Here is a 16,796-nt window from a genome sequence, read left to right as displayed (position 1 = left end):
TGGAATGGTATTGTGTTACAATAGCTTACTCAAAAGAAAACTCAAAGAGTTGTTTACACATTCTGTGTGATAAGTGCAAGGGAATAGGTCAGGTTTTTACAGTCATTACACAATGTGATTAGAGAGGTCAGTGTGTTGAATCACTGTGTCCTAGAGTGTTTGGAGATGCTTGTATCTGCATACCGCCCAGCCCAAGTGAGGTGACTGGGGCATGAGCACAGCACTGGGAGGAGAAGGAAGCTGTTGGATGAGAAGCAGGAGGAGTCAGCCATGTCTGTTTACTGTCGGCTAGTGAATGGGCTGCTGTGTGTCTCAGCATCAGGTGGCAAACCAATAAGGCTCCCGATCTGCTTGCATAAGTCATTTGTGTCTCTGGACAGCCGGATAGCAATTCACATGCTGTTGTCCTGCACAGCCCAGCAGCATGGCAGGAAATGATGTCATTTCCCCCTCCTACAGTTCATTGGTGTGGTGACTGAACACAACGACCCCAGGAAAAGGGGCAGGGAGGTGTGGGTCTGGGGCGGTGACATGACACCACTTTGGGGACTCTCTTATAGGAATACGAAGCACATCGCACCACTGCTATGGTGCGTCACAGATCAGCTGTGTAAATAACCATCCCTCTCTGTTCGGGGCACCGTACGGCTTCCACCGCAGTGCTGAGTTGTCCATTTTTTCTCCCCGTCCCCATAAAGGAACTAGAGGATGCGGGGGCGCTCCGCTGCCGGCCTGCCACCTTGCTCATCCTTCCCTGTCCCGCTTGAGGAAGAGAAGTAGCGCCAAGCGACGCCATGGCACCGCCCATACCCGTCCCCCCCAACATCACTCCATCATGGCCAAAGTTGCCTGCCAATGCAGCGGAAGGACATCTAAATATAAAACACAATGCAGCCAGGCACATCTCCCTTAAAGAGAGTGGGAGGTGGAAAATGACTGTTCTCCTTCCCTTGTGATAGGAAGACACCACGTCTTCCACATGATGGTTGTCTCCCCCCAGACAGAGCCCTCAGCCTGGGCGTTACCTGACATGACGTGGCTGGTGGTGACGCATCACAGAGGGTGTATAACCGTGTCACCCACTGGGACGATTAGTCAAGCTGTGGCTCGGCCTGCTCGCAATCACCACGTTAAGGTGAGAAGTCAGTGGCCCTCACTTTTAGTAGAAATGGGAGAATTTTTAGAGACCTATAACGTATCCCCTTGAAACAACACCAGATCTGGATTGCCAGATGTTTGAGGGCTCTGCACAGATCTGATGGCCTATTCAGGAGTCATTAAAAGCACAGATTGGCCTGGAATGGGCAGTTCCACAGATGCTTAGCTAAGCTAAACAGTACATGGGAACACTGGTCTTTTGTTCCAAGGCACTTTCCCCCTAAGCCTGTCATAAGGAACATACACAGCTAATGTATAGCAGTGGCACCACCCTTCCTCAGTGCAAACCACAAAAGTTATAATGTTGCGAGGGCCGTGTCACGATCGTCATTTGAAGAAACGGGCCAATGCGCAGCGTGGAATGCGAACATCTTTTATTTATATTTCACCACACGAACAAAAACAACAAAACGATACGTGAAGTCCTTGGGTACATACACAAACCAACACGGAACAAGATACCACACCACACAAATGCCAAACGACTACCTAAGTATGGTTCCCAATCAGAGACAACAAGCAACAGCTGATTCACGTTGCCTCTGATCGAGAACCACCCCGGCCAACATAGAAACACATCAACTAGATCCTGAACATAGAAACACAAAACATAGACTCTACACACCCTGGCTCAACATAACAGAGTCCCCAGAGCCAGGGCGTGACAGTACCCCCAAAGGCGCGGACTGCGACCGCGCCAAACATAAACCGAACTGGGGAGGGCCGGGTGGGCATTCCTCCTCGGAGGCGGATCCGGCTCCGGGCTTGACCACCACCCTCTAACAACCCCCCCGTAGCGCCCCTGGTCTGGTCTGGCCCTGCTGGCTGGAGCTGGACTGGACATCGGTGGAGCGGATTGCTTAGGCTCCGGTGTGGAGCAGCTGACCGGTACCTGACCAGGCACCGGTGAAACGGGCACGGGCTGTGCCGGACTGACGACGCGCACCACAGGCTTGGTGCGGGGAGCAGGGACGGGCCGGACCGGGCTGACGACGCGCACCATAGACTTGGTGCGGGAAGCAGGAACGGGCCGGACCGGGCTGGCGACGCGCACCACAGGCTTGGTGCGGGGAGCAGGAACAGGCCGGACCGGACTGACGACGCGCACCATTGGCTTGGTGCGGGGAGCAGGAATGGGCCGGACCGGGCTGGCGACGCGCACCATTGGCTTGGTGCGGGGAGCAGGAACGGGCCGGGCCGGGCTGACGACGCGCACCATAGACTTGGTGCGGGGAGCAGGAACGGGCCGGACCGGGCTGGTGACGCGCACCACAGGCTTGGTGCGGGGAGCAGTAACAGGCCGGACCGGGCAGGCGACGCGCACCATTGGCTTGGTGCGAGGGGCAGGAACAGGCCGGACCGGGCTGACGACGCGCACTATTGGCTTGGTGCGAGGGGCAGGAACCGGCCGGGCCGGGCTGGCGACGCGCATCACAGGCTTGGTGCGAGGGACAGGAACAGGCCGGACCGCACTGGGAACACACACCACTGGCCTTATACAGGGATCAGGAACGGGCCGGACCGGACTGGCAACACACTTCAGTACCTCTCGCCGTGCCTCTACACTTTCCCTCCCCCTAATCACCAATGGCTCCCGTAACCCGGTGGCCTTCCCTCCTCGTCCACCAACTCGCCCTTTATCTGCCTCCAGCAGCCCCGTCGCCCATGCCATGTGCCCCCCCCTAAAAATTTATTGGGGGTGCCTCTCCCCCGTGGATATGGCCTCCATGGCTCTCGCCAGACTCTCCATCCTCTGCTCCCAAGTCCAACCTCTCTCCTCTTCACGCTGCTTGACCCAGTCGAGGTGGTATCTTCTGTCACGATCGTCATTAGATGAAACGGGCCAAGGTGCAGCGTGATAAGCGTACATGATTTATTAGATGTACAACACATGAATAAAAACAACAAACGATACGTGAAGTCCACAGGTTCACAAACACAGACCTACACGGAACAAGATACCACCCCACACAAATGCCAAACGACTACCTAAGTATGGTTCCAAATCAGAGACAACAAGCAACAGCTGATTCACGTTGCCTCTGATTGAGAACCACCCCGGCCAACATAGAAACCCATCAACTAGATCCTGAACATAGAAACACAAAACATAGACTCTACACACCCTGGCTCAACATAACAGAGTCCCCAGAGCCAGGGCGTGACAGGCCGCCTATGGGATCTATGAAGGCTGCGGCTATGGCACATATTATGTAACTTTACCTTGAGGACCTTAGGGGGAAATGTTGGGCTTTTTTATTCCCAAAAGGAGTCAAATAAATTCTTCACTCAAACAAAAGCACTGACTAAGCAAGATATGTAGTGTACTCTCTTTTCAAATTGTACAGGGTAAGAACGCACCTTCAGAACTGCCATCGAGACGCTCTCCAGTCATGCTGTTCAGAGCCTAGCAGCACAGAGGGTTATATTGTCCAGGGGTGCCAAGCATGAAGTAAAATATGAGCCTCCTTCCTGGACTGCAAAGCCACAGTTCTCTCTCCAGTGAATTCAAAGCAGCGTCACATGTTCCCCTTAAACTGTATCTCTAAGATCCAAGACCCCCATCTACACCCACCACCTCCTCAGTCCTCTGCAGGCTTTCTATGGGTACTGAATGTGGACACCTGAGCTGTAGAACCTCAACATCTCCCATTCTCTGGTACCTATTCAGCCTTTATCTGTTTGTGCTGTAGTAAAGCCAACTGCTATGTTCGTTGTCAATGCCAAACAGATCTGGGACCAGGCTAGAGGCAGCCTGCCTGCCTTCACATCTCAGCGTGTGTGAGGCAGATAAATATTTTCCTCCAAAAGCAAAAAATAAAATAAGCAGAGGAGCATCCAACAACTTCCCCACAGCTTCACCAAACTCCCCCATATTTCTGCAGGCACAGCTGGGTCAAATCTGTTCCCCCCTTCCCTTCCTACCCTCTCATTCCATCCCTTTCTCCACAATCCCAAGCTCAGCTACAACAAAGCGAGCCTGGCCCTATCCTGGCCCTGTCCTGAGAAAGCCTTTGGTCCTGGGCCAGCCCTCCAGGCCTTGGTTGTCCCTCCGGATGGAGAGTGACATGGCGTCTATGTGAAGTGAGCGGAAGCCCAGAGACAGAGAGGCCTCCTCCCCAGCCACTCCCTCCCGTCAACACACACCCAGGCAGGGCTGGGACCGATCACATTAACTCATCCTGGGAGTCAGTAGTTCACTGCACTCAGATTCCCCTTTCTCCTCAATGCTCTGGACATTCGACTGACACTAACAAAACAAACACTAATCAGATCATAGGAAAAGTGCACTCCCTGGGTTGTCACTCTGGCAGAAAAGGCAGCTCTGCCCAGCTTCATTTTAATTTTTTTATTTGACTAACTGATTGCTCGTCATACTGTTTTTCTATGAAAACACTTTTGGCACACGGACACTTGAAACCGACTGTGTTACAACTGGTGTGTTTCAAGGTCATATATTGAATATGAGAGGAAGCAGCATGCATTTCATCACGGCTAATATAGCCATTTGTTGCTAGGATCCCAATGTGGACACAGTTTTCACAGCAGCTACTGCAGGACATGAGCCAGCGCTAGTTATGGTTTTATGGTCCAGGGGCCTTGGGGTTGTCATTTGGCAAGGGCTGGAAATCATTCACTAGGCCGTGGCCTGCACCTCCTATATGGTCCTGTTATCAAGGCGCTCTCGGATGCCGTCTGGGCCGCTATAAACTCAACCCAAAGTGGACCCACCCAGCCAATCAGAGGGTTATGACACATAGAGATTATGGCTACAATGTTAGCTGGGTCACCAGCTAGGGCTGATGATGATGGGGAGCTGGGTTGGGACAGGGGCTGAGTGCTTGGTCAGAATATGTTGTAATACGACCCTAGCTTTCTGAATACCTGAGGCCAGGTTGGTTGCCACACTCATCTGATTGGAAGAGCACTGAAGGGAAAATTCCATGTGAAGGTACAGGGAGCAGTGTTGAGGTTGCTATAGCTTTGTGCCCTTTCACACCATACAGATTTAACTGCTTTACTTTCAAGGCACGGATGGGTTGCAAGATGTGCTGTGGTATCGCATATGATTACATGTGTCCTTAGTTTCAGTATCTTTCATGTCTGTATTCCCTTTTCTATATTCTGTCTTGAATCATTTAGTATTAGCACACTGCATATTTGGTTGGAAGATCATGAAACAGTAGGCAAATAGTCTGAATAGTCACTCACTCTCCATTACTGAGGTATTTCCTGACACTTGAGCACAGCCACACAGTCTACGTAGCCGAGCACAGACTGTTTTCTTTCTGTAATGAACGCCACAATACCGATGTCTGCAAACATACACTGTCCGTTCTGTTTCCTTAGCTCATGGCTCTTTTTTTAGGACCAGTCCAGAAACAAACAGCCTCAAGGAACAAAGGCTTTTTCCATGTTGAAGGAGGGCCCAACTCTTTACAGGGGAATGGCCTGGTGAGAATGTTTGTGCTACTGCTATTAAACCATCTTGTCTTAATAAGAAAATGATGGTGTAAATATTTACCAGCCTCAACATAACCCTGAAAAGACCTTTAAGTTTCAGTTTTGTGGCATGAGGAAATTAATCTAACAAGCTATGACTGAAAGAAACCAGAGTTCCCTACTGGTCATGTCTTTGTGGTTTAAGGGGTTGCTAACAACCAGCAACAGTTTGTGCTGACAGCTGAGAGAACAATGCCAGAAAGAGCCGTGTTTTTCCCTATCAAACACAGTCAAATAAACAAATAAAAGGCCTTTTCGCTGTGGGTCAGCTAGGGGGTTCACCCAAGAAATAACACACATTGTTGAAACACACAGAGTGGAGCACGCATCCCATTCCTCCTCCGTGGATCCCTCTTTCATCACTCTCCGTACGGCACTCATGCATGGATCCCCGGGGCGAGGTGTAATGGTGTAAAGCTTTGATATGAGAGCCTGTATGGCTGAATTTCTAAGGCGATCAGGCCATTCTGTCCTGCTTCACTAGTCTCAGATCCATCATGGGGCCAAGGGGTGCAGGTAAAATGGCATGAACATGGAGAAGCAGCATCTATCTAAAGATCTATCCGAATGCGTGACGTGTCCTCTGGGTCATAGCAATTGAGGCATGAAGACAACAGCCTGTAAACAACACATCTCAGTGATATTTTGAGCGTGATAAGATGGTATTTGGACTGCTTGCTTACTGAAAGGCCAGGACACAGAGTGAACATGTCTGATCCTGAGCTCTCAGCAGTTTATATGTGCTGTTTGTAAAGCTGGTTTAATGGCCCTCTGCATTCTATTATTATTCTATTTCCACCACTATAACCCTTATCTTTACTCCTCACACCGAGAGACAGGCAGAACCTGTTAGTAATAAGCATGAAAGCTGATCTCTTGCCATGCTGACATGGTGGAATACCATTACTGAGTACCCACACACTATCCCGACCATTAAGCTCTAGATTGTTAAGTTCAGACTCACCGAATCAAGTTCTGTGCGTTACACATATTTAGTAGACCTATCATTAGAAAATGATTAGTGTATAATAATCATTCAATAAAAAAATGGTTTTCCAACATTGGATATTCTAAGCAGAATGGAGTCCATTTTCCAGCAACCCCACGATGTGGTTTATGTGTTAATTGTACTCTTTCATACCGGAGATGCCATTTAATGAACAAAGGTGGGGAACGGAACATATTTAATGGTGAGGAAGGCCAGAGTAATAGTGAATAAAGCCCCAACAGCCCCACCTTACATTAAACATTTGTGTGGGAAACCCTTTGGTTGGTCCTCCTGCATTGGGATGGACCGCATCTCTCAGCAGTGGCCTAGTTGGACCTGGTCTCCTCTATCCCAGCGCCATCTTTCTCCCATTGTTTCCCAAGTGTCCAAAAATAGCCCAGACATTGATAACATAATCTCTGTTGTGAAAATAGTAACATACTGCAGAGATTATGGCGGGAATTATTGTTTACTGGAAGGGGGCTGACACATGGAATGCCCAGCTGAACTGAAGTAAACCTTGGCCATAACTATCAACTAACTTCCTGCATAGAGTGCTTCCCTGTCTGTTGTGGTTTTACTCATTGGTTAAAATGTGATTTAGTGATATATTCCACGGCAAAATGTCAGTTTAAATGTTTGGGTTATTATCAGCCACGATCTCCATTCATTTTACCAGTATCTTACCTCCTCAAATGTAATGGTGAGATAGCATAACCTTACTGTTACCAATCAACAGTCAATGAAAGTCATCATGAGACCCCAGAGTGGATCACAGTGCATACTGGCTGATCCTTAGTAGCCCAGCGCTCCACTGAGAGCTGTCCTTACCTGAGAGGGGCTCCCTTGGCTTCACCTCCTCCACCACCTCCACCATCTCCTCTTCATGAGACGAGTGGTCGGCCATGGACTCCCTCTTCAGCTTGCCCAGGCCCACCATCTTCATGAAGGAGAGCCGGCGGCTGGAAGAGTCGCCCCCCTCGCTCTCTGAGCAGAGCTCCCCGTTGGGCAGACTTTCCTTGCGAAGGCTCTCCCTGCACTTCCCTGCAAATCTGTGTGGAGAAGAGGGTGAGTTAAGGGTTAAGGGGTTAGGTTATAGGAGATGTGGGCTGAGCTCAACATCCTCTACTAAACCACTCCTCAACAGCTTTTTTCTACACCTCTCGTACCTGAGTAAGCTTCCCTCTGAGCTCCGTCGGCCCTTCTTCTTCTTCTCTGAGGTGGGGGTGCTTGCTACGGACCCCTGAGGGGAAGGGGTGGCAGTGCCCTTACTGCGGCCTGACATACGGAGCCCCTTGCCCAGCTTGCCCAGAGTCTTCAGCGGGGAGACGCCTCGGATGCGTTCCAGGGTGCCCTTGAACGAACTCTTCCCTGAGCCGCCACGTCTCCCCTCGTTCGCCTCATTCTCATCCTCCTCGTCCTCGAAGGGGTTACGGTCTCGTGGCGCGCCCCCGTCCAGGATTGAGTTTGCCTGAGCCCATTCCTCATTGTCACTGGGCACCTCAAAGGGGCTGGATTTCAGGTTCAGGCTCATCTTGCAAAGGATCAGTTCGCCACGCGTATTCTCCAACTCCCCGTTCACCCTGCTGCCTCCCTTCAGCCGCGCTGGGAGGTTCTTGAGGATGGGCATGCTTCCACTTGGGGGTTAAACTAAGGAACAGAGAGAGGGGGAGGGAGAGATGTGGAATGATTACAGGGGACCTTTCCAAGAGATGCTTCCATAATAGTACAGTATGTGACACATCTGTCTTTGTTCATTTTAGTAGGCTACCTGATTAGATTTCTTCTGACACAGATAACGAGGACAGTTACTAAAGTAACTCAGATCTACAGTTTAAGATAACAGTCATCTGTTCACCCAATGTTACTGCCGCACCCTTGTGTCGGGTAACAGGAGAGTTCAGATATCGGATGGTTAACAGCAATCATTCTATATAAAGAGTATATCTGATAAAACATTAACAGGTAACCTTCCGCCTTACCACCCAAACAGGAATCACCATGGAAACTCTAACCCTTCTTCCGTTTGGGTGGGAAGGCGGTTGTGAATATTGTGATATGTTATCATGGTCATGTGGCTGAGGTCCAGGATCTGGGCCTATTTTATTAGGTTTCAGATCCTTGTTCTACTTTTTTGACCCTTTTCAAGAAAACATGTTTGTCCCTCTCAATGGACTTCCTGCCACACCGAGCGCCCTGGGATATTTACGGCTGATGACAAGGGGAAGGGACAACGCTGAATCACTTCCTGTGTGTGTGTGTGTGTGTGTGTGTGTGTGTGTGTGTGTGTGTGTGTGTCTCAACAAGCTTTGGGAAAATGATGGAGACCACTATTTCCGTGGCCTTATTTTGGGGAAATTGAAAGTGGCATTTGAGAACATTTGAGTGGGAAGTCCTGAACTGATCAATTGAAAACTCAGAGACCTCCTATGCTCACCAATTTACAATGTTCTCCTACCTACTCCTACTGATACTTGATACAAACATAAAACGTATTGATTTTGTTCTAATGAATGAAAATTCATGAATGAATTCTGGGTAAACTAAAAACGAAGTCAGACATTATGAATGATAAGCTTGGATATAACATATTCTAAAACACATTCCATATTAGATTTAAAAAATACTTGATTTATGATGTTTCACAATAACGTGATTTGCTTTACACAAATTATTATGGAACTATTGTTTTGTGGCTTGCCTGAGTGTTTTAGAATGACAATGCGTCTGGATGCTTTTTCCATGTGGGGGGCTGAGCATTCAAGGTTTCCCTGTGCAATCAGAGAGCCAACCTCCAGGGGAACCACACTGAGAATATTGTGATACTGTATAAGAGCGTTATACACAGCTGAACTTATTTAGACCAGATCGCTGGCTTGGAAAAAGACCCACCTGTCTAGAGAGGGTATGTAACCATTGGGCAAAGGAAACTGCTACGACTGAGACATTCAACTGATGACTGGTTTGTGGAAAGGGATATTACAGTGAACCCTTTCATTTTTGTCTACACAACATGGACTTAGCCAATACAATGGCTATATGAGTCTAATAGATGTGACCGAATAAGCCTGTACATGACTCTGGTTATAAATGTGTTATTACACACCCTTACTAATGAGGTCATGACTTTCAGAAAACGCATATGAGCAAACAACAGGAATCAAGCCCAACTAGCGGCATGACAACAAGGAAACAAAAAAGATGCTGAATAGTTCTGCAAAGCAAATGATAGGCCTTTCCTTTACTTTTGGTAGAAAACACAGAGCCTCATGAACAATGGCTTCCCAATTTCACAGATGTTCACAGAGGGATGTCAACATGAAGCATGATGTTGACAAACCGAGTTATGTAAGCATGTGGCATTGCCGACAGTTGGTGACACCAGTGACACGGATGTCTGATAAGCTTATGAGAGCGCTGTAACAAGTGGTCCCATGGACAGCCCTCCCTGTTGTGTATCCCTGCTCTCCCACACCTCCTCATCTACTCAGCTACTAAAGCCACACTGCAATTCCTGCTCTAATTATAACCTAATCAGAGCAGCCATTATGAAAGCAGCGGTTAGATCACTGGGGGAGATACGGGGACCACTTTCCCAGACTAACTCCACTTCCTGTCTCGTCCAGGACCAAGTAGCGGACAAAAGGGACAGGTCCCCTCCCCTCCACCTCTGCAACGGGCCAACGGCACAACTCACCAGCCAGGCCAGCCATATCTGTTTTGTTTACGCACACTATCGAAGGTCTCATCTCTCTTGACAAAGATAAACTTCAAAAGCTTGTACACCATGTCCTTCTGGATTGGCTGGATATGTATGATGCCAATGTGTTGTTTATTAACCATATCAACAAACAACCCTCTTTAATCTCATGTCTTGAGTAAGCCGACGCTCAGGCTTGACCTCCAGCTATTTCACGTTCCAGAGACTAAGAAAAAGGCTTTTAATAAGTTTGAACTGTTGAACTGAACACAATAGTGTGTAATTAAAGACTTCACCGGGTCCAAAGTCCCCTCTCTGCAGACATCTTGTCTCTTCTATGAAGGTCAGAAGGGAGAGAGCGGGCATCAGGCTACTGCAGAGAGACCAGGCCTGCCGTCAAGATGTGGCAGATATGAGGGGCTCCGCTCCGGCTCCATCCTGGCCTGAGGCCAGTGCTTAGAGGAGATATTGTTGGAAGGTCCCCAAAAACATAAGGTCTTGTATAACTTTCCTTGAGGACAGAAACTGTCCTGAGAGTGACAGTGTTATGGAGACTGGCGACATGGGTATGTGAATGCAATATAACATGTTAGCGGCATAGGAAATACCTGTAGGGGTAAGTACGATTACTTTGGAAAGACTGTTTTTTTCCTCAATTATTTCCTCATCTACGAGGAAAAATGAATCAACAGGTGATTTCGCCCTTCAATGTCCTTGATGGGCCAGATTTCATCTCAATCAAGGCTTCCAATCTCTGTGTTGGCTTTGAACAATGAGCTCTAATACTTTATCAGTCATCAGGATCATATTAAGGGATGAAGCAATGCAGCTCACTATCATTTCAGCATTGTTCAGTAGTTGCAACAGTTAACACAATTGCTATGTGTGCCCTTTAAGACTTCTGCAAAGATTGTGTTTTTTCCATGACACGTCCCTTATTTCAACATATTTAGGGCAGTAAATTGTTAACTGTTCTCTGGTAGACCCATGACTAAATACACAGGGCTGTCTGTGAGCAGAACTACAGTTTGGGGATAGGGATCCTCCAAAAAAGAAGTGAACTTTCCTGATTTTCTTCTACAGGAATAAAATATGTCACAGTCAGCTCATTTAGAGTTCAATTCTCCTGAGAGTGCAGTGGAATAAATCATGAATCTCTTGAAAATGCTTGAGTTTATAAAGAGAGTCAAGCTCAGGGTTCTGCATTAGAGACTAATCTCATCAGTTAATAAATAATATTTATTCTGCAAAGGTTGTCTCAGGCCAAACCTTTGTAGAATAAATATTATTTATTAACTGATCAGATTAGTCTCTAATGCAGAACCCTGAGCTTGACTCTCTTTATAAACTCAATAATTTTCAAGAGATTCAGGAATGAGCCACTTCCCAAACTAGCTACAGATTGTAACACCAGATAATGTGATTTAACATTTGTTTTGTTAAATTGTCTAGTATTACAATCTGTAGCTAATCCCAGACCAGAGTTTGTCATAGCCTACTGCCACAAAAATATAACACAAAAGCTGGAAATCGGAGATAATCTCTGCAAATACCTTTCAATTAAAATATAGCACTTTATGTTTCATCATACACAACATAACAACACTGAAAAATAATTAATACAATAACAACCTGTAAATGTATCACATTTCCCTAAACACTACTGTTTGTAGGTTAATGCCATTTGTCAATGTCATCAGTGTCAGTCCATTAGTAACAAAATCATCATGAATATCCAATAACAGTTAGAGAAACTCACAACAGATTAATCTACTTACATGATTCATGATTGCTCGCTTATTAAAAACATGCACCAAAAATACAAAATAAAAGTGAAATCCTAGAACTAGTCACAAACCAAGATAAGGTTGTCTTGTCAGGTGAGAGAGTGCTGAGCTCAGTGCGTTGCTGAAAGTTCCGTAAAGCTTCCACCCTTTATTTTCTGTGGGCTGGCTTCTGGACTCCTCGCCTATCGCTGTCACTCGCAGCAGCAGCGCTGGCATCGCGCAAAGGCATTGACAGCAGTGCGACTGAGGTCTCTAGAGTTGCTGTTAGAATCAAGTTAATACGTTTTCTCTTACAGACTTGTAATGCCACGCTGTCTTTTCTGCGCGTTTCCAGTAAATAGTATACTTCCGCGTAATGGAAGAAAAAAACAGACGGGATTCCCCTTGAATTTCCAATCAGGTGCTACGGTGCTACAGTAGGCTACCTCACCTGTCACATTATGACCCATGATCAGCCAATGTCATGAGTTTCTGGCAGTCATCCCAACTGATGATTTATTAGGAATGTAGACAGTTTATTCACAAAAGAGATGCATGATGAAATGTTATTATGTGTTATGCATTGCATTATTGTGTTATGCAAGCCTACCTTTGTCTGTTCTGTGAGAGTGACACCCTCTGCAGTCTACATAAATAGGATGCTATCATAATGAGCATTGATGGCAAAATTCCATGATGGATATTGTAGGGTAGGTGGTGCCATAGAGTTATCATTTAATCCTAATAGGCTCCCTACACATATTTTGCCAAGAGAAAATGTCCATTAAGATTGAATGCAAAAGTTCAGCTTGTGCCTTCTGAACGAATGGAACACATCCCTCAACAGGTCAATGGCCTGTCTCTGCCCTTCTGTCTGGACTCACTGGCCTGTAAGTTGTACAGAACAAACGGCCTCAGCACGTGCTGAAAGGAAGTCACTCAAATACATATTAGTTCACTCTCAAAAATACACAATAGGAGTCACGGCGGGATACATTTCATTTGTGGCAGCCAATAAGGACGCCATTGTTTGGAGCCGTGTTGGACGAAACACCACAGACTACACAAACTCCAGTTTTTCTCTAAATTCTGGCACTCAGTAAAACATTGAGAAATCAGTTTGAGCCTGGGAGGCTGAGAGCACGGTAAACAACTGGGGAAAAGCTTAGCCACTGATGTATTGATGTATAAACAAAGGATGGTCCCGAGAGTGCCCTTTCGGCCTGGCTGACCTGGAAACCATCTTAACATTCTACAAGGTTAAGTCATGGGGGCAAGTCAGAGAGTATAATACACATGAATTACAAATATTTACTCTCTATAGTTGGTGGACACTTTAGAATAGCAATAGTTTCTCGTAAGTGTCTTTTGCACAACGCTCACCAAACAAGCATAAAACTTTTAGTGATTTTGACTTTGAAAATGGATGGTGATACTGATTAACCTGAGCTGCCGCCGGACATAGACTCTGAACCGAAATAATGAGTAGCCACTACCAGTCACCTTAGCATGCAGTTCTTTAAGGACAGTTGTGTACTCAAGTCATGGTGGAATGCCATAACTTATTTGTCAGGGCCAATGAGTTGCATGAAGATACACTACACCAGGGGTGTCAAACTCATTCCATGGAGGGCCTGGTGTTTTTGGTTTCAACTAAGCCATAGACAACCAGGTAAAGGGAGCTCCTTACTAATCAGGGACCTTAATTCATCAATCAAGTACAAGGGAGGAACGAAAACCTGCAGCCGCTCAGCCCTCCGTGGAATGAGTTTGACACCTGTGCACTACAGCATGGATTTACCCTCGCTGAGGTATTTGAGAAAGTCACTAAATGCATTGCACACCATTTCCGTTAGGTAGCCTAGCGTTTAAGAGTGTTGGGCTTGTAACCGAAAGATCGCTGGTTTGAATCCCCGAGTCGACTAGGTGAAAAGTCTGTCGATGTGCCCTTGAGCATGGCACTTAACCCTAATTGCTTATGTAAGTTGCTCTGGATAAGAGTGTCTGCTAACTGACTAAAATGCAAACGTGATACAGTTCTGTATAGTCTCTCTGGCCAGAATCAGGGTGCTCTGCATGCTCCAGTGGTTGTAAGAAGAGACGATGTACTGCATGGATATGAGAGTTTGAATGAAATATATCATCTTTGACACCTTTCAGCATTCCATTGAGTGAGTCCTCCCATGTCCTGTCCCAAACAGCCAAACTAATCAATTACAGATTGCATCTATCTGAGTGGAAACACTGAGCACACTACTAGTCGGGTCTGTTCCTGTTAATTGGCATGGGGGTGGTGAGAGGGACAGGAAACATAGCCACTGGCAGCACATCTAAGACGTGCTATGAATACAGAGTGGCTATTTCACTGCGTGATTTGGCTTCTATATAGAGGAGCCCGCAAATGGAGTGTATTTCAGGTTTTAGGGAACAGGAAATAGCACTGCATAAGATTGTCTTCTTCATTGTTAAGTGCAACATTCTCTCTCTGTCTCTCCATCCTTTTCCCCAAGCTGTCACATCAGTTCACCTTGGCAGAGTTTCAACGGTTTCGTAATGGCCCCCAGCAGACCTGTTGGTTCATGTTGGATCCTAAAGGGCCAGCGGTAGTATTATTTTGGTTTTAGATAGTGAGTTATCTTTAGGAATGTGGAATGGATTCCAAATCTTTCTCATCTCAGCAGATTGAAAAGACAGGCAACACAATGAGGGTAGTTCTAGTTGCTCAATACTTATCAGCTCTACCACTGAGGTTCAGGAATTCCTAAACGAACAAGATTGTATGTGATTAGAAAAGGGTTCCATCATCTGCATTAACTTTCACATTCTCAAACCATGCATATTATGCAGTGGCATCTGCATTCACATGTTTGACAAATGGGCAGGTAACACTTTGCTTCAGAAAAGCTAAAAGATACTAAAAAAAAATCTTTTGAAACCACTCTGTCCACACAACCCCAGGCTGTGTGTGTTTCTCCAAAACCACAGACCACTGGTATGGCCCTGGAACCACTGCCAAACCACTCAAGGCTGGATGACACAAGGCGCAGATGTCAGTTCAACGTCTAGTTTTGATTTACATTGGATTGAGTTGTTAACTAACGTGAATTCAATGTGAATTCAACAGAAAAAATCACCATGTCACCCTCTCTGGCCAATCAGGACATTTTCCTTGTTTGTCGCCATGGTTATGTAACCTTCCCCAAGGCAGCACCTGTGTGTGGGGTCATCGGGGGGCGCTCCAATCATAGCCTGCCTGCATCCTGCACTGATCGCCCCACACGGGCCACGGGAAGCCCCCTCGGAGCACCTCTACCACCCCTCACTGAGTGAAGGGCCCCTATTGAATGCCCTCGGTTCATCAGTCTCAGTGCATCAATCTGTCTCCTGTCCCACTCAAACACACACAGTCAACAGTACAGGAGGAATTAAGGTTATCCTTTATTTGCGCTGACTGCAGTAGGTAGCATCCTGGTGCCTTCACGATTCACCATCTGAGGAGCGGATAGACGTCAAACTCGTTCCCTGACCTGAAGAGGTTCAGAGCGTTCTAATTCAATGCTAATTCAGGTGGACGGCAGAGGAAGGTAGCTAGCTTATCACTCAGCAGGTGAGTCAATTGTAATGTAGACTGTAGGAAAAAGTGGATAAAAAAGCATCTGACAGAACAATTTTCGTCATCAAAGGGTATGCTGTAATGGCTTGGTGACATAATTATGGCTTGGTGACAAACCACACATCCCATGTTTCTCTCTCTGCCTAAGCTTTTCCTTCCTGAGTTAAACTCTTTTGCAATCATGACATTGGTTCCGCTGACCTTGGCAAAATGACCATGATGTCCTCAGTTTGGCAGGCATTTCTATATAAAATAAAAATAAATAGGTCATTTAGCAGACTCTCTTATCCAGAGCGACTTACAGGAGCAATTAGGGTTAAGTGCCTTGCTCAAGGGCACATCGACAGATTTTTCACCTAGTCGGCTCAGGGATTAGAACCAGAGACCTTTCGGTTACTGGCACAACGCTCTTAACCACTAAGCTACCTGCCACCCATACCTGTCCCTAATGTTGATAAATAAGTTGCTATTTTTTGTCATGTTTGTAATGCTTGCTGTTGTTTACTGGTCATAGTACACTGTAAAAATAGAAAGACTCAAAACACCAGGATTGTGTAATGAAACCATGAAAAGTAGTGCGCCTAACCTGAGATCTGGTGTTTGGAGGGTGCTTGAATGTAAACCCAATGTAAGTGTTATGATACACAGAATGTGTTTTAAAACAGAATGGAAGTACTCTGAAACACCCAAAGTGGTTCTTCAATCAGAATATTGGTGTTTTTAAGAGAGGGTTGGGAAAACACTTTATGGGGTTTCAGTGCATGTAAAAGGCAGCATCAAAACACATTGGAATTGTATTTTAATGTTACATACTCAACCACACAGCCACACTGTAAAAATATGATTCTGGGGCGAATGTTATTTTACCAAAACATTTAAGAATAAATCAAACTTAATATGTTGCTCAAAATGTAAGTATCTTTTATGAGGATAACCAAAGATAGAGAAAATGGAGTGACTGAACTCATTGGAAGTCTCTGGTTTAATCTGCTTGCACTTCCTATCTTGCCACATAACTCTGTTTTTAGAGAATTGTGGGTAATTCAAAACATGTTGACATTCTTATAT

At 46.3% G+C, this 16,796-nt stretch overlaps 1 protein-coding gene across 2 annotated transcripts in view; it reads right to left on the bottom strand.

The window, feature by feature from the left end:
* LOC121567447 (tumor necrosis factor alpha-induced protein 2-like) overlaps positions 1-16,796 on the bottom strand; it is a 35,473-nt gene that overhangs the window by 16,705 nt on the left and 1,972 nt on the right. The window contains exons 1-3 of one of the 2 annotated variants that reach the window (XM_041877494.2): positions 12,128-12,413; positions 7,819-8,299; positions 7,481-7,701 (exon numbers count right to left, since the gene is read on the bottom strand). In XM_041877494.2, coding sequence (XP_041733428.1) covers positions 7,481-7,701; positions 7,819-8,279 — 682 coding nt within the window. In that variant the 5' untranslated portion in view covers positions 8,280-8,299; positions 12,128-12,413. Of the gene's footprint in view, positions 1-7,480; positions 7,702-7,818; positions 8,300-12,127; positions 12,414-16,796 lie in introns of those variants that run through there. The other variant, XM_041877495.2, reaches the window with a different exon arrangement.

The sequence above is a fragment of the Coregonus clupeaformis genome, chromosome 6, assembly GCF_020615455.1.
Source record: "Coregonus clupeaformis isolate EN_2021a chromosome 6, ASM2061545v1, whole genome shotgun sequence".
Classification (NCBI taxonomy): domain Eukaryota; kingdom Metazoa; phylum Chordata; class Actinopteri; order Salmoniformes; family Salmonidae; genus Coregonus; species Coregonus clupeaformis.
Note: the sequence above shows the minus strand (reverse complement) of the source record. Positions and strands in the feature narration are given on the sequence as shown.